Source organism: Xiphophorus couchianus, chromosome 6 (genome assembly GCF_001444195.1).
Source record: "Xiphophorus couchianus chromosome 6, X_couchianus-1.0, whole genome shotgun sequence".
NCBI classification, from domain to species: domain Eukaryota; kingdom Metazoa; phylum Chordata; class Actinopteri; order Cyprinodontiformes; family Poeciliidae; genus Xiphophorus; species Xiphophorus couchianus.
Genome location: NC_040233.1, coordinates 26,981,821 through 27,005,835, shown reverse-complemented (window position 1 = coordinate 27,005,835; position 24,015 = coordinate 26,981,821). Strand labels below are relative to the sequence as shown.

General features: G+C 37.1%; 2 protein-coding genes across 7 annotated transcripts in view; one reads left to right on the top strand and one right to left on the bottom strand.

Annotated features, from left to right (window-relative positions):
• Nucleotides 1-7,494, top strand: part of LOC114146246 (disco-interacting protein 2 homolog C) — a 164,918-nt gene extending 157,424 nt beyond the window's left edge. For all 4 annotated transcript variants that reach the window (XM_028020155.1, XM_028020154.1, XM_028020153.1 and 1 more), the window contains 5 exons: nucleotides 2,659-2,716; nucleotides 2,809-2,883; nucleotides 3,625-3,799; nucleotides 4,545-4,668; nucleotides 5,522-7,494. In XM_028020155.1, coding sequence (XP_027875956.1) covers nucleotides 2,659-2,716; nucleotides 2,809-2,883; nucleotides 3,625-3,799; nucleotides 4,545-4,668; nucleotides 5,522-5,774 — 685 coding nt within the window. In that variant the 3' untranslated portion in view covers nucleotides 5,775-7,494. The remainder of the gene's footprint in view (nucleotides 1-2,658; nucleotides 2,717-2,808; nucleotides 2,884-3,624; nucleotides 3,800-4,544; nucleotides 4,669-5,521) is intronic.
• The window catches only part of zmynd11 (zinc finger, MYND-type containing 11), a 32,102-nt gene continuing 12,457 nt past the window's right edge, over nucleotides 4,371-24,015 (bottom strand). For 2 of the 3 annotated variants that reach the window (XM_028020197.1, XM_028020199.1), the window contains 12 exons: nucleotides 20,403-20,564; nucleotides 19,836-19,913; nucleotides 18,711-18,803; nucleotides 17,948-18,035; nucleotides 17,061-17,116; nucleotides 16,863-16,940; nucleotides 16,119-16,237; nucleotides 15,219-15,573; nucleotides 14,222-14,296; nucleotides 13,070-13,348; nucleotides 12,802-12,987; nucleotides 9,547-11,999 (listed from right to left, as the gene is read on the bottom strand). In XM_028020197.1, the coding sequence (XP_027875998.1) occupies nucleotides 11,877-11,999; nucleotides 12,802-12,987; nucleotides 13,070-13,348; nucleotides 14,222-14,296; nucleotides 15,219-15,573; nucleotides 16,119-16,237; nucleotides 16,863-16,940; nucleotides 17,061-17,116; nucleotides 17,948-18,035; nucleotides 18,711-18,803; nucleotides 19,836-19,913; nucleotides 20,403-20,564 (1,692 nt within the window). In that variant the 3' untranslated portion in view covers nucleotides 9,547-11,876. Of the gene's footprint in view, nucleotides 4,542-9,546; nucleotides 12,000-12,801; nucleotides 12,988-13,069; nucleotides 13,349-14,221; nucleotides 14,297-15,218; nucleotides 15,574-16,118; nucleotides 16,238-16,862; nucleotides 16,941-17,060; nucleotides 17,117-17,947; nucleotides 18,036-18,710; nucleotides 18,804-19,835; nucleotides 19,914-20,402; nucleotides 20,565-24,015 lie in introns of those variants that run through there. The other variant, XR_003595869.1, reaches the window with a different exon arrangement.

The window sequence follows — 24,015 nt, the reverse complement described above, 5'->3', positions numbered from 1 at the left end:
TTATCGGTGTCATAACAGTATCACCAAATGTTGCGATAAAGTTCCACCATATGAATGAAGAACATTACTCACACTTTGATCAAAGTTAAATGTCATGTATAGATTACTTAATGGATCCAGTTGTTTTGACTCTTTTTAACTTTTTTGGAGCCGATATACCGAATAAAGTGGCTGCTGAATGTTTAGGAATATGTAATTTAACATATTTGCTAGGAATTACGAATTGTTTATATTCATGTGTTTATTTCTGGATAAATCTGCCTTTATCTCAGAATGAGCCGTGTTTGATTTACGCTCTCAGCTGCTTGTCTCTCTGCTCACGCCGCCGTTTCTTACATTCTGCTCCCATAAAGAGTCGGCCTGCGGTCCGCAGGGATCCTGCAGCCGTTCTGCAGGACGTCTTCAGTTGTAAAGTTTATTACTGCGATTCAGCCGAGTGTTTGGGAATAAGAGACGGCAACGCTGAAAACAAATGGAAAAACGAGAAATGTTCTCCTCGGCTCTGGTGAGACAGTAAAAACTGGGAGCTGAAAGTTTCTTTGAGATGATGAAATGTTTGCTGGCTGGTTTTAAGTTGAGCCACAGACTAACATAAAACTTGGATTAGTTCAGGGAGAGAGTTTCAGTCTGAGCTTTATGATTTCAGAGGAAGAAAGCATTCAGATTTTTAAGAGAAACCAACAGAGACACCCTGCAGGGAAACGTAGCAATATCTCCTTGCATTGTAGGACTCGCTTTTAAACATTTTAATTGTTAAAATTTCTATTTTGCATAAAAAATCAGTTTAAAGTTTTTATAAACCAGTGACTTCAGGTGAAGATGAGCTGTAATCATCCAATCGATCTAGATAAACAGCAGCCTGATGGCTACAAGGAGACATCTTGTTGTGCAAGCAGTGGTTGTGTCATAAGGAAAAGTGAACAGCTATCCTGGCTTTGCAGGGAATTGCTGCTCAACATTATTTTTGGATCATTAACAAATTTGAGCTGCATTAAGGAATAATTCAGGATGTTTAAAAAGTTCAACAAGAGCCACCAGACAGACTGGAAAGTGTCTCAGAAATGAAAAAACAAACCAAATGTCCAGAAACGTCCGTTCCCTTTAGCTATGGCCACACAGTCTTGAAGTCTTGAGGCTCAATTCCTTCTGTTTTCTGCTAAAATCCAATTTCTTCTGCATGTTTGTTAATATCACTAATTGAATGCAACTTCTGTGTGAACGGCTTATGAAATTGATCGATTATAAAATTATTCAGAGTGATGAGATCGTCACCAGATCAGAACCAGACGAAGAAAACTGGTAAGAACAAAGCCTGTTTAAAGTCTGTTTAGATTCGTAGTCGGGACTAAAACTGGTGCGACTGTGATGAGATGAGTTCACTGACTCAGCCTTCTTTCATAATTTCATAATTGCAAATTTACCCATTATTTAAATCCAGATTTACAGCGTCTGGCTTCTTCTGGTGCAAAATTATGATGCACGTCTCACATCAATGATGTAAAAGTTGGATGAAATACAACAAGACCAAACTTTGAGAACTATCTGATGCAAATCTGATTTAGTTCCACATCAGGAAGTGGAACAAACCAGAATTTCTTTGTAGGTGAAAAGATGGGAATTGGCTCATTAAGAATGAAAAATGGAAATAAATGGATTTGGTTTGTATTCAGTTTAAAGCAGCTGGAGAAACTCTGCAAAAACACAAAATCTTACAAAGTATTTCTGCCTAAGTTGTACTGCAAATATCTTAATACGCATTAAATAAGTCAAAACTAACTTACAAATAACTGTTCAGCAAGATATGAGCTTGTTTTAAGTAAGTAACTCCTTAATATTAAAGGAAAAGTAGATTTTCATTTCTTTTAAGATATTTTACTTCCTAAGTGGATTTTTTAAATCAATATTAAGAAATTACTATCTTAAAACAAGCTCCTGTATCTTGCTGAAAAGTTACTTCTAAGTTATTTTTAGTGCACTAAGATATTTGCACCAGAAACTGAACCAAAAATACTTGGTAAGATTTAGTTTTTTTGCAGTAAGAGGTTAATAAGATGTAATCTGTCTGGATTTGGTCCAGAGGTCGATAATCCAGCATGTCAGAGAAATTTGCTGAAGTTACGAATAAGAAACAGTAAATGTTCTTCATCGTCCAGCAGACTGAAAACCTGCTGACTTCCAGCCACAGCAGTGAGCGAAGCTCTGCTGGTCGTCCGTCAGGGTGTGATTACATGTAATCACTGTTGATTTAAACGGGCCCGGTTCTTCCGAGACGCGCCGCTTGTTTGTTTTTAATCTGAGGAACCACTTCTGTCGGTTTTTATTTCCTCTCAGGGGTCAGAACTGTTACTTTCTCCCTGCATTTTGGATTTAATTTTAGAAACTGAGGTTTCCGGAAACTGATTGAAATAATCTGTTCCCAGAACCGTCTCCATTCAGCGACACGCAACCGTCGTCTTTTTCAGTCAAATGACTCAAAAAAGATTTTAAAACCATAAAAATAGTTGAACGTTTTGTCACTTTTAGCATATAGTCCTGTTTGCTGAGGCATTTTTTATTCTCCAATTGTCACATTTTGATATTTTTAAGGCTTATAAGATGTGTCCCAGTCAGAAATATATGGAATAATGAATGATTTTTGTTATTCATTTTGCTGTCCAGGGTCAGGTTAGTGGAGCGGGGTTCGCCACACAGTTTACCACTGATGGAGTCTGGGAAGGTACGCTCTTTATGAACTTATTAAATAAAAACTCATTTATTATTATTAGAAACAAACCGATGATCTGTTTATTGATTTATTTAAATGAGCAGATCCTGCCTGGAGTTCGGATCATCATCGCCAACCCGGAGACCAAAGGGCCGATGGGGGAGTCGCACCTGGGAGAGGTCAGAGTTCGTTTATTTTTAAATTTAAAACTTAAAATTATGACTTTGTTTTTCACTGAGGGGAAAACAACAAAATAATAGTTTTAATTCAGCCGTAATGAGGAGTTTTTATGCATAAACAGCCTGTTTAAAGACAATCACAGGACCTTTTGGTGAACTTTGGATCACTGTTCTAAAACGATTAATCATAATTAACTGATTAATGAAATAACAGCCATTTATTTAAGTAGTAAATTAATCATTATTTGGATTATACAGACTCAGAAAAGGCCATTTGTTTTGTTAAAGAACATAAACTGAGCAGTAATTAAGCCAAGATTGTACTAAATCTGAAATATTGATATCTTAACATATTTAGCTCCAAACTATCATTATATATTTAATGGGAAGTAGACTACCAAAATAAAAGTTTATACAGGTTCACGGCTTTTATTTTGATAGTCCACTTCTGGGTTTTTGCCAAGTAAATTTTCATATTAACCCGATATTTAACTTGAAGTTGTGACATTCATAAATAAATAAATAACAGGGTGGAAATATTACTGATTAAAAAGAACAACCATTTTTTCCCTCTTAAATCTGAAATTATTTGTGTAACTTTAGAAATGGCTAAAGGAGAAACGAGGAATTTGTCTTATTATCTGAATTAAATCCGTAGTTTCAAATCTAGCAAATGGAGGCTTTTGATTGGCTGTTGGTCTCCCTGAGCCCGCCTCCAACCATCGTTGTGTTTGTTTGTAGATTTGGGTGCACAGCGGCCACAACGCCAGTGGTTACTTCACCGTCTACGGAGACGAAGTTCTGCAGTCGGACCATTTCAGCTCCAGGCTCAGCTTCGGCGACACTCAGACGGTTTGGGCCCGGACCGGATACCTGGGCTTCCTGCGGCGGACCGAGCTCACCGACGCCAGCGGAGGTAAGGCTACTAACCTTCAGAGGCGTCTCCTCGCTGGAAAAGCAAACAGCTGCAGTCAGGACAACACGGCTGAAAAACGTATCATGACATCAGGGATTAATATCAGTCGATGTCGATAATTATTGATTTGTTTTTCTTTTTTAAATATCTGAAATTCTTCCAAAATGGTGGCCTGAATTTCTTGTGTTATCCACAATTTTCACTCCACGTTTCTGTTTTTTATTTTCAAGCACTTATGAGGGACGGTGGAGAAACTTTAAACTGCTGCTGCTCCAGTTACATTAGAGGTCGTTGCTAGGTAACCGAGGAATGAGTGAGTTGCTAGGCAACCAAAGAGAGAATTAGTTGATTCCACCAACTTTGCTTAGCTAGCTGTGACAGGCTGAACGGCTTTCCTCAGCCTACAGCTCCCAGAATGCCGTTCGGTTCTGGGTCAGAGTTCAGTGAAATTATTGAATATTCTATCAGACGTATTAGCTATTGATTTTGACCATGTGTCTATTTATACATATTTATTGTTATTGATTTACTGTACATCCTGAAGTCGAAGTAAACTGTTTTATTATTTTAAAAAAATCTTTTTTTTCCTATTTTAATTCTATTTCTTAACTCCAAAAGTATTTATGGTGTTAAAATGTGGGGAAAAACTAATAATTTTTAAAAAAATGCCTTAGAATTGAACTGAACACGCGTGGCAGAAATCATGGCGTCCTACCAGTGTGTTTGTGTGTTTGTGTGTGTGCAGAGCGGCATGACGCTCTGTATGTGGTCGGCGCTCTGGAGGAAGCCATGGAGCTGAGGGGGATGCGCTACCACCCCATCGACATCGAGACCTCCGTCATCCGGACGCACAAGAGCATCACAGAGTGGTGATCAGTTTACCAAATATTGTGATCAATGTTGCACTCACTAATAATCAACTTCAGCTCTAAACAGGAGGGCTGAAGCTTTGATTTGACGGAGCTCAGTGTTTCAGCAGTTTTCTGGAAGTTCTAGCCTACTCTGCATGGAGAAATGACTCACCGTTCAGGAAAACTGGATCCGTTATCCATAGAAAAAAACCGGAGTACATTTCCACCAAAAATGTGGAAATTGCTGAGATACAAGAGTTGAAAATTTGTGTGAAAAGAAATCTGAAATTTTGGATGCTTTGGTGGTGCAGGGGGTCAGCACAACCCAGACATGGAGGCGTTAGTCCTCGACGCGAACGTCACAGGTTCGAGTCCCGACCTGACAAACGTGGAAATTTTGTAGAAAGAATTTCCGAGTTTGAAAAGTTGTAAGGAAAAGCAGAAATTTTGAGATTAATTTCACATCTTTTCTAGAAAACATTTTCCAGATTTCAAAAGTTTTACAAAGTTTTCAAGTTTATTCAAGAAAAATTCTCATATTAACCTAAAAAATTCCGAATGTTTTTCTCGCAAATGTTTTAGTTTTGTAAGTTTTGTAACTTAGCTTTTGATATTTTTTCTAAGATTAATCTCAATATTTCTGAGCTTTATTTGTGCAATTTTTTGAGTTTGGGATTTTTTCTAGAAAAATCTGGGATTAATTTAAATTTTTTTTAGTTCTTCTGGCAAATATTTTATTCTTGTAACTCAGAAATGTTCAAGTTTTTCTAAAAAATGTCTAAGATTTTCAATATTTACAAGTTTTTTTGTGCAATTTTCAAAGTTTTTCTAGAAATTTCTGAGATTAATGTCTATATTTTTGTTCTTGCAGCGCGGTGTTCACGTGGACCAACCTGCTGGTGGTGGTGGTGGAGCTGGACGGCTCGGAGCACGAGGCTCTGGACCTGGTTCCACTGGTCACCAACGTGGTTCTGGAGGAGCACTACCTGATCGTCGGCGTTGTCGTGGTCGTCGACATCGGCGTCATTCCCATCAACTCCCGCGGCGAAAAGCAGCGCATGCACCTTCGCGACGGCTTCCTGGCCGACCAGCTCGACCCCATCTACGTGGCCTACAACATGTAGCGCCCCCTGGTGGAGGGAGGGAGGAACAGACTTGAAAACTGAGGGGAACAAACTGAAGTTAGCCCTGCGCTTCGTCTTGCAGGCACTTTTAGTTTCCTGGGAAAAGGGAAGCTGGTTTCTGGCTTCTGCAGCAACATCTGGCGCTCTGTTATTTTTAAATGTCAGAAAGGTCCTGGCTTATTTTTTTGAAAATGATATTTACACACACAAAAAAAACTGAAATATTTTGTGTTTTTACAGCCATTAAAGTGTGGGGTATGTTTTGATATGAGGGCGGGGGGTAAAGGGTTTACCAGGAGGTACGTTCATTTCACCTAGGATTTTAATTTTTTTTAACCGACCAGCCGGTCCGTTTCACCAGGTGCTCAAATCCACACAGGCGCAGCCTTTAACTCCGGTTACTATCCGCAAACAGCTCGTATCTTGTAAGTATGTACAAAAAGAAACCGATTTAATTTATTTTCTCTTTTAGAAGTCTATGATTCAAGTTTTTGCTCTTGAATATTTGCTAATATAAAAATAAATTGTATTATCTCGAGTGACGCAGACTTAAGCATATTATAATAAAAAAAACACAAATATATGATGATAGATTATATTGCAGATGAAGGTTAATATCTCAGAGGAAAGCAGGTTGATTTGCGATGCTGCAGTTCAGTCTGAAATGTATCCAGTTTCCAAAAGGAAGGTCCAAATTTTTTACTTACTGACTTTAAGAGCTTGTTAAATCCTCTAAATGTTATTAATTGCAATTTTGGGTTCAAAATCAAGTTTTTGGAAATGAAACAGAACTACATCTTTAAATCTAAAGTGATAAGATGAGGGGAAAATCAGATTTGAGGCAAAAAGTTTCCCCTAAACACAAACTAACGTTTCTGATCAATGCCGTTGCTGCCCTCTCGTGGTGACCAGCAGTATTACATGCAGTCTTTTTCTTAAATAACCTTCTAATGAATTAATCTTGCATTCAGCAGCACGATTTTATAGAAAATCAATAATTTAGGTTTACTTATTGTTTTTTTTGTTCTCCGGAAATATTTTATTTATTTTGGTCCAAAACTTTTCTAGTAGATAATTTCCACTGCAGATTCAGATTCACTTTATTTTGGTAAATTAAAACAAAAATACTTTACAAACCAATAATTTAATTAATAAATTGGCTAATTTAGTACTTCCTGGCCAAATCTGCCTCAGTAAGATAATCTGTGCTCTAATCTCTCCAATTTTGAAAAATAGCTAAGACATGAATAGCTGCAGATTAATTCATTTCAGAGTAAAACTTTCTCCATTAAGACTGCTGATAATCCTAAGATTGTGAGCAAACTTGTTTAATAAACTTTAAGTTGAGATGTTTTTACTCACCTTGACTGGGATGAAACTGGTCCCAGTTCAGACGGACCAGCAGCAGCGGAGTCGGCCTCGTTTCTGGATCTCTAGCTGTAAATATGGAACAGAGGAGCCGTCATATTTTTCCATGCGGCGGTTCAAGACTCAAACAGTGATGTCATAAGTAGAAATCAAAGCGTTTTATCAGAGACCCTTTAACTCATTAAGGAGCTACAGAGAATGTTTCTTTAAAAAAAATACAAAGCACTTTCTTCACCTTTTCTCTTTATTCATTTCAGGAAATGTACGTCAAGTTTTTTTTTCTAAAGTTTCAAACGTTGTGTTGATGTCATGTCTTTCATTTAAATAAACATTTCAACAATTTTGACACAAATTTAAATGCTGTTCTTGTTTATTTAAACCAGACAAGAAGTCATAGCTTACTCAAATAATTAGTTGCAACACTAAAATAGATCACTTTGCAAGGAATCTAGGCAAAACAGATTTTTGTCACTAATTTAGCTCCATCCATCCCAATTATTAGATGAGCATTTGATGATTTATATTAAATCTTCTGATAGTTTGAAACTTAATTTGTTGCAGAACAATACGCTAAAGTCTGCTGCTATTTTAAAAATTTATCAAATGTACAATTTAGCCCTTTAGAAATATAAATTCACATTTAAAATCTTTGTTGGTTTTAAATAGTAAAGATTTTCAAATTTAAGGTATAAATTACAAAGTAAGAAACAAAACAAAGTATATAAAATCTGTTAACCGTCAGAAATGAACAGAACAGGAAGTTATTTTATTTTGATATTAGCAGTTATGTGATGCCACAAAATGTGGAAAAGTTTCAGAGCTGAATAGAGGCGAGAAGCAGTAAATATGGAGGACTAATATGGCCAAAATTAGCAATAAATCCAGTAGTAAATGGCTTAATAAAGTGAATACATTTCAACTAATTCATTATGGTGTAAAATAAATGAATAGTTATCTTGTTCAACTTTATTAATTTTCAATTTTATTTTTATTCTGTATATAATACTTTTTTTCATTTTCTGTCACATTTTATTTACTTATTTTTCAAAATTTTCCCATCATTTATTAGTATCATTTTATTGGTTTGGTGACACTTTTTAACACACCAATTTACTTTCTCTTTTATTTTGACTCTTTGTACATAAACTGACACATACGGAAGGAGAATACGGGCAGGAATTCAGTCAGCTTCTCTCCTATTGGTCAACATCAAGCCTCAGTCTGTCGCAATAAGCCATTAATCATTTGATAAATTAAAGTTTATATTTATTGCCGGTTTTGGCAGGATCAGTCCTCCATAATTAAATGGAGAACTTGATCATTCAGACGAGTTCCTTCATCAGAACAGACCAAAGCAACAGAAAACCTTACAGTAAATGAAGCAGTTTCTTTATAAAACAGTGAGTTAATTAGTCTCACCTGGAACCGTTTCCCGTCCTGCTGATGTTCCTCCATTTCTCTGTCCAGAAACAGTTTCCTGCTCACTTGTGTCAGTTTCTCATTTTCTCTGGGAGCCATTTTGTCTCCAAGCAGAGATTCGTCTCAGTTCTACGACAGCGTATCATTGCAGATAAAAAAATAAATAAGAGTAAATTTCTGCCAAAATATCAAATTGAGATTAATCTCACAATTCTTCTAGAAAAAAAACATGTTTTTCTAGCAAAACATTTGCTGTCACTTTTTGTGAAATTTCTTTGAAAAGTAGAACATTTGCTAGAAAAACTCAGATTTTGAGGTTAATAGAAATTTTCTAGAAAAAACAAGGAACTTGTTGAGTTTGAAAAGTCAAAAGTTTGTTAGAATTTCTTTTGAGATTTAACAAATTTTCTAGGAAAAAAATATTTTGGAGTTTCACAAATTTTAGAATTTAGGAAATTTTCAATCAAGTTGAAAATGTAAACATTTAGAAAAGGTGTTAAACATTTTAAACTTTTGAAATTCTAATTTTATTTTTTCAAGTGAATTTCTGAGATTAATCTCAATTTTTTTTTGGAAGAGTAACATTTGCTGCAAATACTCATTTTCTAGAAAAAACATGGAGATTTCTGAATTTCAAAAATCTAAATTTCACATTTGGAAATTTTGTGAGTTTCAAAATTTAACATTTTCAACCTTTAAAACTCAAATTTTCTTTTATTGGTAGAAAATCTCAGATTAAACTCAAATTTGGACTTTTTTCTAGTAAATTTTCCACTTTTGTGGCTCAAACCTTTCCTTGTTTTTTCTAAGTTTTTTTAAAGGTTTTTTGGCAGAAATTAACGTTTTTTCCCCCCCACTTCCATACGCCGTTGTATATTTAAATCAGCATCATCCACTGTTGCAGGTAAACTGTTTCTGGTGAAGCTGGTTTCACGTTTTCATCATGAATCCATTAATCAACAGAATAAGGAGAACTGAATCACACTGACTTGTTGATACATTTATTTCCCCCATGTTAGCACATAGAATATATTTATATACATATTGCTAGCTAAAGTGTTGGGAGCATAAAAAAACGTTGCCTTGATTAATGATAGTTTACATGTGAACAGAACAGAAGAGCATGTTCTATGAGAAGCGAAAACAAAGGAGACGTCACACTGACTTTATTCCTGGTGTTTGTACTTTGAGTACAAGGAGAATTAATGCAATCACACAGTAATATTTACAGAAATACCCTGGAATAAGAGCAGGTAAAGTCTGGATTAAACGACTCACTTCTTCTAGCTCAAAACCTTCCTGGGAAATAAAAATCCACGTACTGCATTTCTCAGATGAGTGCAAAAACATTTTCTCTTTACATCCGGGGAGGAAAAAAAACGGAATAAAAACAGATCTGAAGTGGAGTCACATACTTGATTTCATGCAATAATAATAATAAAAAAAAAATGAAATGACATCAAAAAGGTTACAAACACATATGAAAAGAAATAAAAAATAAAAAAAAGTTACAGCTGCATGGACGAATATAAAAAAACCAGAGGAGAAATTAGGTTGTATAATGTGTAACAAAATGGTGTCATCAGCAAACGATGTGAGTCTGGAAGGACAGGCTCGTTTATTCAACTTAAAATAAAAAATAAAAAAAAGCTGAAATATTTTGACTTGATGAAGGTGCAACAAGATAAACGTCACTATGGCTGATATGACAAACGTTGTACATTGTACAAAACTAGAACTAACAGTCATGGAAGATCTCTGAAATGAAATGTGGATTTAAAGTGGGATTTACTGACGTATTTACACGTAGTGCAATGATGAAAGACGAGTCTGCGGGTCGTCGGACTTTCTGAAAGCCTGAGGAGAACTCAGGCCAAATATTCTGAGAACATAAAATCCAACATTTTATTTGAATTTTAACTAGCTGTGGCTCTTGCATTATTTTTCCATGCCGAAAACAACATCAACAATATTGTTTCTGCGCATTTAATTAACATTCAATGAGAACATAGTCAGAAAAACAAACAGGTTCTGAAACTGAAGAACTTTCTGTCCACGATGCAAAATGTTTCATTGTCTTTTCCAAAAATATAAAAATAAAATAAAATTTGATGAAAACCTAAATAATCTGTGAGGAAAAAGGCAACAGGAAAAATTAAATAAGTAGATTTTTTCTCTTGATCATCAGTTAAAATAAGAAAAAAGGATCAGAATTTGGCAATTTCATTGCCTCTTTTCCGTATTAAAACACCAGCACATCCAATTCAGGCAGGGGATAAATGTTGAACGCTCATGTTTGCATAAAGTTTCGTAACTGTCCGTCTCTCCTCGTTTTTCTTCTTGTTTTCACAAAAAAAAAAAAAAAAAAGAGGGTGAAGCTATCGACATGCATGTTGGCCTCACTGGCAGAAAGGAAAACAGGCACCAACAACAGCAGAACGCAGCAAGAAAGTCTTTAACTAGCGCACACCACGAGAAAAATGACACAGATGACGTTCGCAAAAATATACATTTGATCGTCCAGGCAACGTGTCCGATCTTCTCAGGTAGGTTCAACAAACCGGGCAGAGGGGGATTAATCGGGCAATTTTAGATTGTTAAACTCACAAACAAATTAGTCGACTTTTATAAAATTCTCCAAATTTAGAGCAATTTTTAAACCTTTTCTTTATCTTCAGACTCATAGAAAGAGTCTAGTCAGCAGAGAAGCCAAACTGGTGCATTATTTATACCATTTATGATCATATTAATCTACAGTAAGTGGAAGATTTACTTGTCAACTGGCTTTAAAAGTTGACATTTTAACCCTGTTCCCAATGAATGATTGAGGACAATAAAATTTTAGGTAGACATGATAAAAAAGGTGCATCCACCACCATAGATTTATAGAAAACAAAACCAAAGAAAAAGACCTAACATGACTTTAAAGTCTGTAAGCCGAACCACTGACAGTTCAGGTTGCAGAGTTCATTCAGTAAGGAAAAAAAAAACATTTTCTTTATAAATCCAGGTCATAAAATGTTTTCTATTAATGCTCACTTAAATAGACGCAACATCAGTATTTCATTAAAGAAAACATACAAAAAAAACAACAAAACATAAAAATCTCTGCAGTGGAGAAAACTTCACAATTCAGGAGAAAAGAAGAGAAAACGATGGCTACATTAAATAAAACGAGAGCAAGTCATTCGCCACGCAGCAGAAACATCCGGTCCAACCAGTTCCCAGGGAGAAACGCTGTGTGTGTGTTTGTGTGTGTGTTGTTCACTGACTGAGGGTGGGAGCCAATGAGGTGCGAGGAGGGGCGGGGCTTGTTCATCTCTTCCTGCGGCAGGTTCGTTTGTGGTCTGCGTGCCAGTGCTCCTGCTGACACTTGATGGAGCAGTAGGAGGTGTTCCAGCAGCAGTGGTACATGGCCTCCTCTTCACAGTTATAGCACTAAAAAACAGAGCACAAAACACCGTTGGCTGTGGTTTATTTAACCAGCTCGACAACAAACAACAAAGAAGCATTTTAGTTAAAGGAGCAGCATGTAAGTTTTATAAAAACGTACCAAAAACAACCAATCAGAGCCAGGAGGAGGGGCTTAGCGCTGCCAATCAACATCATGTAATCGCTGCTAAATGTGCTAATGGCAGAGAACGGTGGCCATGCTAACTAGCAATTGCACTTATGCTAGCTGCAGCTTAGCAGAGAGCAAGCGGGGAGGATGAGCAGCACCACACTGAGGGTGATTGGCAGCGCTAAGACCCACCTCCAAGCTCTGATTGGTTGAGAAGGCAGAGCAGCTTGATTTTTCAGATTATCTCTTTCATAAACTATCATAACATAGTGACAGTTACAACAAATAAAAAAAAAAGATTTTATAAGTTGCAGCTCTAATCAAATAAAGGAGTTTGATTTTTTTGTTGGAAAGAGAAGTGTAGATCCAAAACTTCAAAAAGGTTTTCCTTAATAAAACAGCAATGAAGACAAACTTCGTCCAGCCAGCCAATGATAAATTTGCACTTATAAAAGCTAGCTCAGTAGCTAGCAAGGCTACATTAGCAGTTAGCGGTAGCCTCAAGTCACAGAACGCAATGAAGATTCGACTCAAATTTTTGCCTGACAGAAAAAAACCTACATATACAGGATTAAATATTCCTACCAAGACAATATTGAAAACCTCACGATGTTTTAAGGCGGCGCGGACACCAGAGGAGGATTCTGTCGGAACCAAGCGTCCGTCAGACTGACTCACCCACTGCTTCTTCTTGGTCTGGGAGATGAGCTGCTTGTGTTGGGCCACCAGCTTCTTCACCTCCTCCACCAGCTCCTCTTTACACTTCTCCTTCACCTGTTTGCACTTCCTCTCCATCTCCGCCTGGACTCCAGCCACGGCCTTGCTCACCGCCTGACGTTTCTCCTCCTCCATCTCGGCCCGAAGCTGCAGGAGAAGCACAAAAATCTGTTTTTTAGAGGAAAGAAACGATCGGTTATTTCTGGGAGAGCTCCAGAACCGAGCGGACCTTCTCCAGCGCCTCCCTGACGACGCGCTCCGTCTCCCTCTTGTTGTCGGCCTTCATCATCTCCTTGACCTCGCCGAACACCTTGCTGTATTTCTCGTGGCACATGTTGTGGCAGGGCCCCTCGCTGTTGGTCTGCGTGCCGCGGTGCAGCATGCGCGGCGAGCCGCCGCTCGCCTTCTTGGTCTGCGTCGACACCGACAGCTTCTCTGGCGGCGGCGGCGCCGACAACACCGGGATCTCCTGGCTGGAGCTCACCGCCTCCATCTCCGGCTCCGGCTCCTGGAAAGAGCGACCCGGTCCGGTTATAGAGCAGAACTCAGGGTCAGGTCAGCAGCGTTTTACTCCATTATTTTTCTACCTTTCACATTTTTCTGTCTTTTTTTTTTCCTGTTTTCTGCTTGTTCTTCTATTTTAAAGTCCTGATTTTGAACTTTATAAGTTATAAAGTCTAAAAACATTCTTTGAAAATCCGTAATAATCTCCCTTTAAATTGTGATTAAGGTGCTAAACAATCTGCTGGACATTAATTTGTCCCCGAAACTGTAATATTGTCATTTTGAGACAATTATCAAACTAATATATTGAAAATGGCTTAAAGTTGTTCATTTTAAATATCAGGAAACTTTAATTTCTAATGAACAATTAACATCGGAACTGGAAGACATTTTAAATATCCAAAAAAATTAAAATAATTAACAAAAAAACCTAAAGGAATAAATAAAATGCAAATAAAAACCAAAGACAACTGAAATAATAATAGTTTGTTATTAATTTTTAAGTGACTTTATGTGTTATGTAATGTTGTTTTTGTTTGGATCTGTCTGTTTATCTATCAAATATAATAGATTATGAAGTCTAACCAAATTTGCCCTTTAAAAAAAATAAACATTTTGTGATCATCCAGCTCTTTTTACATTATTATGCTATTAATTAATTTATTGACATGCTTGTTCCACCTAAAGATTGTGATGTAATAATAACATTAACATGTATTTTAATGACTTGATGGAGTCGTATCTTAATAAAAATTAAATAAATTCTCTGTCCATGTTGGATATTTAATCCCCACCACAGATTTTATTTTTTCAGTCTTCTGAAAACTTTTCAGATTATCCAGAAAGTCGGTTTGTAACAAACAATCTGCTGACTTACGCTGGCTTCCTCTTTGGGTTCAACAATTAGAGTCCTGCGGCTTTTCTTCGCTTTGGGCTCCTGGCTGCTTTTCAACTGAAAATTACAACAAAAAAAAACAACATAAATCAACAAGATTATTCTACAGAAGGAGCATTATGGTCCATCCAGTCGGATCTGAGTCTGGGGCTCTTCCCAGTTTTTTACTCAGTTCTTTATCACAACGGATAGTTTCACGCCTAGCAACAACTCAGTTCAATTTTTAATAAAAACAAAAACAGTATTTTCTTCTTTTCACATTGAAATTCTATTAATTTGGCTGCATTTTATTATAGCTAGGCTTAAATTTGTCAATTTGATTATATCTCTTTAAGTGAGACTTGTTGGGAATCTAAATAAACTAAACTGAACTCAAACAATAAGATTAGAAGTTAAACTAACAGTTTTATTGTTTACAACTCTGCTGGCCTTTTCAGTTTTGATGATTCTCAGTTAAATAGTCCAGAGCTGAGCTCAACAATATAGGATGTCATCCAATATGTCTGCAACCACAGAAAGTAGAAATAATAGATGTTTTTCTGCCAAAGGTACTGTTGTTTTACCGCTAGGTGGCGCTGTTGGACCTGTTACAGATAACAGGATTTGTTTTGCTTTCCAATCAAGATTCAGTTCAATTCAGAATCAAATTAAGCTGCATTTCTTATTTGTTTAGTTCATTACAGTAATTAACTTATGACTCCAAAATCAGATAAAAACATAATTAATACTGTTTTGGTTGTCAACAATTAACTGTGAAAAACATTAGACATAATTATTGACAATTTATCGACCAGTAAAATTTGTCATTGTGTAAAATCCCTTTATTTTGTGTTTATTTAGATACATTACGGTAATGGATTTATGACTCCAGAATCAATTAAAAACAGAAATAATACTGTTTTTGTAAGGGTTAGGGTTAGGGTTATGAGTGGTAAATATTGATCGTAATTGTTCTATTTATTTCTGTGACCCGACTCACGTGGCGGATCTGCTCGTTGCTGGTGGACGAGATGCTGGACTCGGCTTCGTCCGTCCGCTCCGGTCTCTGCGTCCTCCTGCTGGCCGCCTCCTCTTCGCCCTCTTCTTCCTCCTCTACCTCCTCTACCTCATCTTCGTCTTCCTCCTCGTCCTGCTGCTGCTTCCGCTGGTTCTGGTTCTGCTGGTGCGGCGCAGGGCTGTCCTCCATCTTTGTCTTCCAGAAGCGGCCCTCCCTCAGGAAGCGCTGGTACACCTCTAGCTCCTCGCACGCCTTCTTCCAGCCGTTGCTGCGCTTCACCTGCAGCTGCTGGACGCTCACCTTGATGTCCTGGATGTTCTCCGACGGGATCCACGCTCTGCGGACCGGACCCGAACCAAACACATAAGGATCAATGGAACCACACGAGGAAACACTGCTGGAGAATCAACCGATCCGATATTAAGATCTGTATCGATCTCGATATTTTAAAGAGTTTAAATCAGGTATCAGTGACAATGTTCCAAGATCTATTCAGTCTATTTCTATGCTTTGTGCTCTGAGTGACGTCATGCTTTATATTTCATCCTAAATTATATTTAGGATTCAAATTCTAAAAAGAAGTGTGAAACAAATAGGAATGCTTTTAGAGCAGTATTTGTGTTTGTGGGGCTATAGACTTAGACTTGTACTTTATTGATCCCTTGGGAAGACTCCCTCAGGAAATTAAAGTTACCAGCAGCTCCCAGGCAAAAAACAAAGATAACATAATTAATGTGTGTTTTTTAAATGAAAAACTTTAAGTCAGTTCAGCTGTTTTTCTGAATCGGGTAGATATCGGCCGATACTAGACCTCAGATATCGGTATCAGAAACACTGGATCGGTGCTGGATGGGTGAATCCCTGTGTTTCAGCTGCTCTCACCTCTGGTGCTGGTGGCCAAAGAAGCGCACATCCACCTGGTTGTCTTCCCTCTGCAGGACTTTGGCGGGCCAGTAGCCGAAGCCCTTCATCTTGGCCCAGACCAGGTCGTGGCTCGGAGTCTGCAGAGGAAACAGAAACAGAACCTCAAAACTTCAGAACCTCAGAACTGCTTCTCTGCATCTGAAGCAGTCGAGCATTTTCAAGTATGAATAACAAAAATTCAGCACAACATGAACTTTAAGTTTGTATTATGTAAGGCTGCAAACTAACGATTATTTTAGTAACCGATTAATCAGACAAAAATAAAAAAAAGACACATTGTGTAATTTTTAAATTAATTCACTCAAGTCTTTTATATTCAACAGTTGAATTACATTAAAAGATGGAAAATAAAAATAAATAAATTAAATTTTGTTTTTAAAAAATGCCTAAATTGCATTAACATTCCAACTAAGTAAATATAAAAAAAATTCCACTTGAGTTTTGGGTAAAACATATCGACAGATAAAAGTGTTTTTATCTTAAATTCAAAATGTTTTGGCTTAATTACTGCTCTGAATATGTTGCTTTTTCAGGAAATGGTCATTTTTGAGTCTGTAAACTCCAATTATCAAAATGTTACTAAATTGGTTGGTTATTTCAATAGTCGATTCACCACAAATAATCTGATTAATCATTGGTTCAGCCCTGGTACAGTTATTTGTGTGATAGTTAGTCAATTAGCTTTGGTTCGGCTCTACTCACACAGGGATAACAGAACCAGTTTTCAGGCCGGGCGTTCGACAGGTAGAAACAGTTCTTACACAACACCAACTCATTCAACTGCAAGAGACACAAGAGGCAAGAAAGAAAAAAGTTTAATGTAAATATATATATTTTTAAAATCGACACTGATCGTTGAAGTGTCGCTGCTCTGAGCGTGAAGGAGAAACTCCAGCGTACCTCGTGGCATGTGTCGCTAAAGAGCAGCCGCGCGATCTCCGCCTGGTCGCTGTGAACTGCGACAAACACAATGAGACAAACCGCTAAAGTGTTCAAAATTCATCTGTTGTTTTCCAACCGGCAGTTTTACAGTGAAGATTATAAAATAATCCAAATTATTCGCTGATTTGTTTGAGAGTTCATCTAAAATACTTGAAAGAAAATTCATCCTGGGAAATTTTAATACCAGCATTAATGCTACTTGACCTGCTATTGGCTGGCTTTTGCAAAGCAACCAATCCAGGAGCAGCATTTACTTTCCTTGGAGCCGATTGGTTGAACTGAAGACTACATGTATTAGCTTCTGTGGTAGCGCCAAGATGGCTTCTCTGAGCATATTAATGCATGTTGAGGTTTATTTGGCCTATAAACTATAAAAATAGGCAGTTAAAGTTTTTTAGAGACATTAATTTAGAGATCAAGTATTATACCTCAAGAAGTTTCAAAGAGAAACAAAATATTTCATGACCATTTTATTAACAGCAGATAAAAAGGATTAAAAATAATATATAATATAAGAATAATAATTCTCAATCACAAGACTGAACAATTTTGTTTATGGTGGTTAAGTTTGGAGGAGGATGTGAAGCTCAAAAGATCTGATTTAATTTTTAGAGATGAAGCTTGATGAAACTACCACTAAAACATTGTGATGTTGTCTTCATACGTTTTGTAAGATTTGCTTCCTTGGGAAAGAATAAATACTTTAAAAAATGTTTTTATTCACATGTTTCAGCTATTTGTGAGCGGTTATAATGTACATAGCATCGGTAAACATCGGCTATCGGCCATAACAGCAGTATTAGTATCTGTGAGTTATCAGAATGCGGTGTGAATGTGTGACCCACCTCCATACAGGATAGCAGTGTTATGAACAATCATCTGAGCGTCAGCTTTGAACTCCTCGAAGGTTTTGTATTTTCCTTCAGTCAGATTCTGAAACAGAAGGAAACACATGGAGACAAAACCGACACAGAGAGGAACATTCACACGAACGGTGTGCGACTGTGTGTGTTCGATCACCGACATGGAGGGGTTCACGAGAGGCCAGTGTGCTTATTAACACACACACACACACACACACACACACACACACACACACACACACACACACACACACACACACACACACACACACACACACACACACACACACACACAGGTCTGGGCAGGAAGCCAACATTTCTGGCAGAGGTTTGCTGCTGTGATGCTCCGCTGATCAGAACCCAAAAACCCAGTCCACCCACACTACAGACAGAAACCCTCCCACCAACACGGCCAGCCGTTTGGTTGTTAGGGCTTATTTTAAAAATGAATTCAAACTTGTGGAAATTTACAGTATTTTTTATACTATAGTCAACAAAATGTTTCATGAAGAGGAAAAAAAAAGTTAAATATCTCAGGGCTCAAAAGTAAAGATTTCTCAACTCCATGAGAGAAACTCATCACCTTTTTTAAATCTCTTCATACAGAGATTTTATTTTTCTTCTTAAAATGGAAAATGTTTGATAAGCATTAAAGTATTGATCTTTTAATAATCCTGTTTGTTTGTTTGATGATTAATCTGTATTAGAAACCAGTCAGATGGTGAAATCGGGAGCGGAGTTTTACCTCGTGGATGTTGGAGACGTCCAGCGCGCTGTGGATCAGCCGTTTGTACATGGGGTGTTTAGTGTCTTTGCCCTTTTTGTTCAGATCCACCGCCTGCAACGGAGAGCAAGGACAGACAGGATTTAATGTGAGCTCGTAAAGAGGAGCCGGACCGAGCCGACGGGGAAAACGAAGAGGAGGAAATGGAGAGGAGAGTTAATGATGAGCTTCAATGTTCCTTCACAGGGGAGAAATAAAATGAAGTCTAATGTGGAAACAAAACAAGGACATTTGAGCTTGATTCAGGCAGCAACCTGTTAGTTATTGTTGGAAGTTGCACTGCAGTAGAGATTTAAATCCAGCTGAAATGTTTAAACTAATAAATTTTCTGGGTTTTATTCATAAGTTAGTGGAGAGAAAACAAGTGAAAAACAGCTGGATCTTACCATGTCCACCACCAAGAAAATGCATTTTCATTTTCACACACGCTGCTTGTGGAAAGTGTTTCCACATATTAAATCTTTTACATAAATTACCTAATATTGGACTTTGAAACACATTTCCAAAGTCTATAAAATGCTCAGTTTAAGTTAGTCTGACCTTTCTAATATTCACTTTATAAAACATCTAATAAGGTCAAGCAATAACATTTCTGTTTACGAAGATTTAATGAGTGACGTCAGGATGTTTTACAGCTTGCTTTTTGTTAGATTTTGAAACTCCCAGAAGGGAGGATTGAAGTAAAAAAAACAAAAACATTTTTGAAATATATTTTCTGTAATTTGTATTTTCTTTTTTTAAAAAGAAAGGAAGAGGTAAAAATAGCTAAAAATCAGAAAGTGAAAAACCTGAGATTGTATTTTTCAAGCCATAATCATCCAATTCTAAGATCTAATAAGCCTGTTTGTAATCTAACAACTAAAAATCTGATTAAAAAGCCACAGATCAATGTGAAACTGCTGGTGTTTAAGAGGACAGTCATCATTAAACCCATTAAAAGACTAAAAACAGAATATAACTTCTAAAAAGCTAAAATTTTCTTTATACTTTGCATTTCCAGCTTCAGGAATAAAATAACATTGATATGCAAGACATCAGTGGTGTGAATATTGTGACAACAGAGTTATGAATATTAGCATTTCTTACCCTCTCTTTCATCCGCTGGATGATGAAGCGCAGGTATTTACCCATCTCCTGTTTGTTCAGGTTCTTCTTTTTACTTCCCTGAAGGAGGGAAAAGGACAGAAGTCGGCTTTAAAAGACGGCTCCAATATTTTAATAACTTTTTTCCAAACATTATCACCTTCCACTGGCTCAGACAGTAGCTCAGAGAATAGACTTCAATACTTCTGGTAGTTTAGAAATCACTGAACAACTTGGCAGCAAAAAGAACCAGAACCAAACATGGAGAAGCAACATCCAGTTTTTATGCACAACAAATGTGGAACAAACTTCCAGAAAACTGCAAAACTGCCGAAACACTGAGGTCCTTTAAATCAAGGCTAAAAACCCGCTTGGTTGGAGTTGCTTTAGAACCATAATAAATGAAACACTGACCAACATATTTGATGTGTATCGATGATTTTGACTCGAACATTAATAACTGGTTTCTGAATTAATATTCACCTTACAAATATGATTAATTTATTGAAATCAGCTTCATGGATGACTTACATAAAAACAAATAAGCATCTGTATTATTAGAGCACGTACCCTGCAGACGACGCACTGCCAGTGGGAGCCTCCGTCTCTGGGTTTGCACTCCTCCGACAGACATTTGAGGTGATAGACCCGGAAGCAGTTGTCGCAGGGCAGGACGTCGCCTGGTAGGTGGCAGTCGAAGCAGTACCAGTCGTGGCTCTCCGCCTCCCAGTCCTGCAGAGGACAAACAGCAGAGAACAAGTCTGGGTGACCCCCCACCCCATCCACGGCTAAGCGCAGCAGGGGAGGAAACGAGCTTCTCCATCCTCCAAACTACATCCGACATGTTTGTTCTGCTGGACGGGATTCAGGGTGTTTCTAAAAAAACAACATCTATTTCCTAAAATCTGCTCTGATTGATTCCTATCCAGGATTTTTTTTGCCATAAACCACCATTAGTGCTACATTATGAGATATTAATTAACAGGAAGCATTCTCTGATGTTAAAATATGCAACCAACTTTGACCAAAACTTCACTGGGAGTTAAATTTCTGTCAAACAATGAAAAAGTGCTGCAATGCAAGAAATCTGTGTCCTTGATTAAAACAAAAACTAATGGATAAGTAAATATTTTACACTCTGAACAGGCAAGAATAAAATTTTATACTGAAAACGTCTGTAAAACGTTTAAAGCTACAGGATGAAAAATTGTGTATTTGGTAATCATATATCATATAGAAATTGTTAATAGTAGCTTCTTTTGTAGATGATAGGATCAATGTTTAATTTAATACAATTCAGTGCTAAACAATTATGTTTCAGTATTAGATATATATATATCTAAACCACTAAACCCCAACCCACTACATCAGATAAAAACCCAGATAATTTGATGAAAAACCTAAAAGAGTGCAGGTATTCAATCTCAGGATGAAAACAGCAGAGCTTGAGTTATACTTTAACCTGGCAAGAACTTAAATTTGTTTTCATTTACTAATCATGACGCAGTCGGATCAGCACCTGCACTGTGATGTAGTTTATCAACGATAACCAGGAGATTTTCGTGTCCACACACTCGTCCCGCTCCAATTCCTCCCACACAACGTCTGGGCAGATTTAGGAGCAGAGCGCCAGAAATTTGTATCAAACTGCAGCTTATTAAAAACTAAACAAATTAATAAATCAAAGCTCTCCCTGTTGTGCTCATGACCTGCTGATGTAGCTGCTTTAAGGTTATAAACGCAGCAGCTGCCATGCACAAAACATCCAGCAAAGGTCTGGTTTCTGCATTTTAACATTTCTAAAACTGGAAAACTGGCCACATGAACAAAAAAACCACAAGGATCTCTAAAGAGAAAAACACTGAAGTAGCCCGCTCAGCAATAGAGATATGTTTTTACTGCAACAATGACAAAATCTGAAGCTTAATTAGTGAAAACTAAACCTAATAATGCTAAAATAATGTATGACAGGGATCTGGAAGTTCCCAACGGCAAAACAAAACAGAGAACATCTTTATTGCATAACTCTGAGTTGTGACACAAAAAGTTATAAAACGTAGCGAAGGGATAATGGAGAGGTTCCATTTTGCAGGTTCGATGGAGCAAAGAACTAAATAAATCCAGATTTATTCTCATTTAAAATCTATTAAGGCTGTATTATGCGTGTTCCAGGCACAAAGTGCCGTTTTGTAGCACAGTCAAGTAACAAGGCTTCCTTCAGTTGTTAGAAAAATTTATATATCAAAGATGACAAAATAAATTTCACTGCAATTTATCGACTTGAAATTGGGTCTCTGTTGCTTTAAGAAACTCCTGCTCTTTCTGAAACTCCGCCTTCAGGAAGTCATCACAACATGGCTCCTCTCTTAACCCTTTAACAACGTTTCTCTGAGAAGTGGCTCCTATAATAAGCTCAGAAGATGTCTGCTAATTGCTGCTGGCTAGTCTGAAGGAATTTATAACATGATATAAAGCTAAAAAAATTATTTTACATGATACTGTCCCTTTAAAAGGTTTTAAATCCAAATCTATTTATTCTGAAACCCACAACAGATTTCCCAGAGGACATCTACTTTCTCTTCACGGGTAATAGACTCTTCACCAGCACAAACACTTGAAAACATGTGGATGGTCCTTGTGCTCTTCAGAGTCAAGAGCCGCTCTCCTGTTGCTACTCTGATCAAAGATAAGTGGCATACTTCAGAGAGCTGCAGCTCTGAGCCAAGGACACGCTGCCTGAGGTCTACTTCAGATCAAAGCGTTTCATCAATGGACAGCACACACACACGGCCACTTCATTAGGTACACCTCGCCAGTATCGTATGTTTCATAAAGTATAATCAGCAGGGTGTCAGAAACCTCCGTCGAGGTGACATGGCCGCCTGGTGCAGCTGCTGCAGGTTGATGCAACCAGTGGTTATTAAAACTACTGGTTCCTTTATTCCACTGGAGATTTTATCTTTCTGTCAACAATTTCCCCTAAACTCTTGAGATAGAAGAAAATTTAGGCCTGTCGCAATAAACCAATCATTCACCAAGTTAAAACGAGTTTAATAATTTCTATTTGCATGATTTATCATTTTTCTTTTTGCTCTTTCTACCAAAAACTGGGTGATAAAAGTCTTCAGTGCTTTTTATTTGTCGTTTCTGTTGTTTTGTTTATTATTTATAATGTCTTCCAGTTCCAGAGTTAAATGTTCATTAGAATTTAAACATTATTGATCTCTGAGAATGTGATTTTACATTATTATCCCATCAGCATTACATTACATTAAAATGGTCTCAAAACAGCAATATTGTCGTTTATCGCAATAGCTATTGGGAGAATTTATAGTACAGGAAAATCATCAATAATGATCAACAGTTTCTGAAATATACCACGTTCAAACTCTTGTGAAACAAATGCCGTTGTTTGGTTTTAACACCAGGTCTAAAGTTAAGAAAACGGCCTTCACCACGTTTAGATCAAGGTTATGAACAAAAACTAATGAAATAACAAAACGCATCGGACTGATGCATCGTTTCTCCAACACACCAGAACCAAATGAACGACTCGTTACCTCTGCAGAGCTGACTGACCCACTGCTGTGGTTTCATTTAGGTGTGTTGTTGAAGGAAGCGTCTAAATGTTTTAGGAAAGTAGTTTTCTAGGGCTGGATTTGAGCTCAACCTGCCATAAACAACCTGATGATAGAGATGTGAAACACCTGCACTCAGTATGGAATAATTTTAAGAAATCTTTTTCAACTGAAGGATTGACTGATAGAAAACATAATTTTGAGGTTCTGTCAGGTTTAGAATATTTAAAACAGACAATAGTTTTAAGCTGTGTGGGACAAATATACAAGAATAAAACAAACAGCCTGACCTTTGACACCTAGCTTAGCACTGTCCACACTTATTTACCAGCTACATTCACTTGAGTAACTTGTTTTGAAAAAGAAAATGTACTTTTAGGAGTATTTCTACTACACTGTACTTTTTACTTGTGAGTAGTTTTATTATGAAGTGTTATTTCTCTTGAGTAAAATTTCTGGATTTTCTTCCCACTGAATGAAAAGCAAACATGTTTTAACCAAAACATTCACCAGACTTAAACACACACCTGCAGTTTTTGTTATAGTTTCCTAAGTTTTTTATTCAAAGAAACTGATTTGGAAAAAAATATTATTTTGGCTGATTT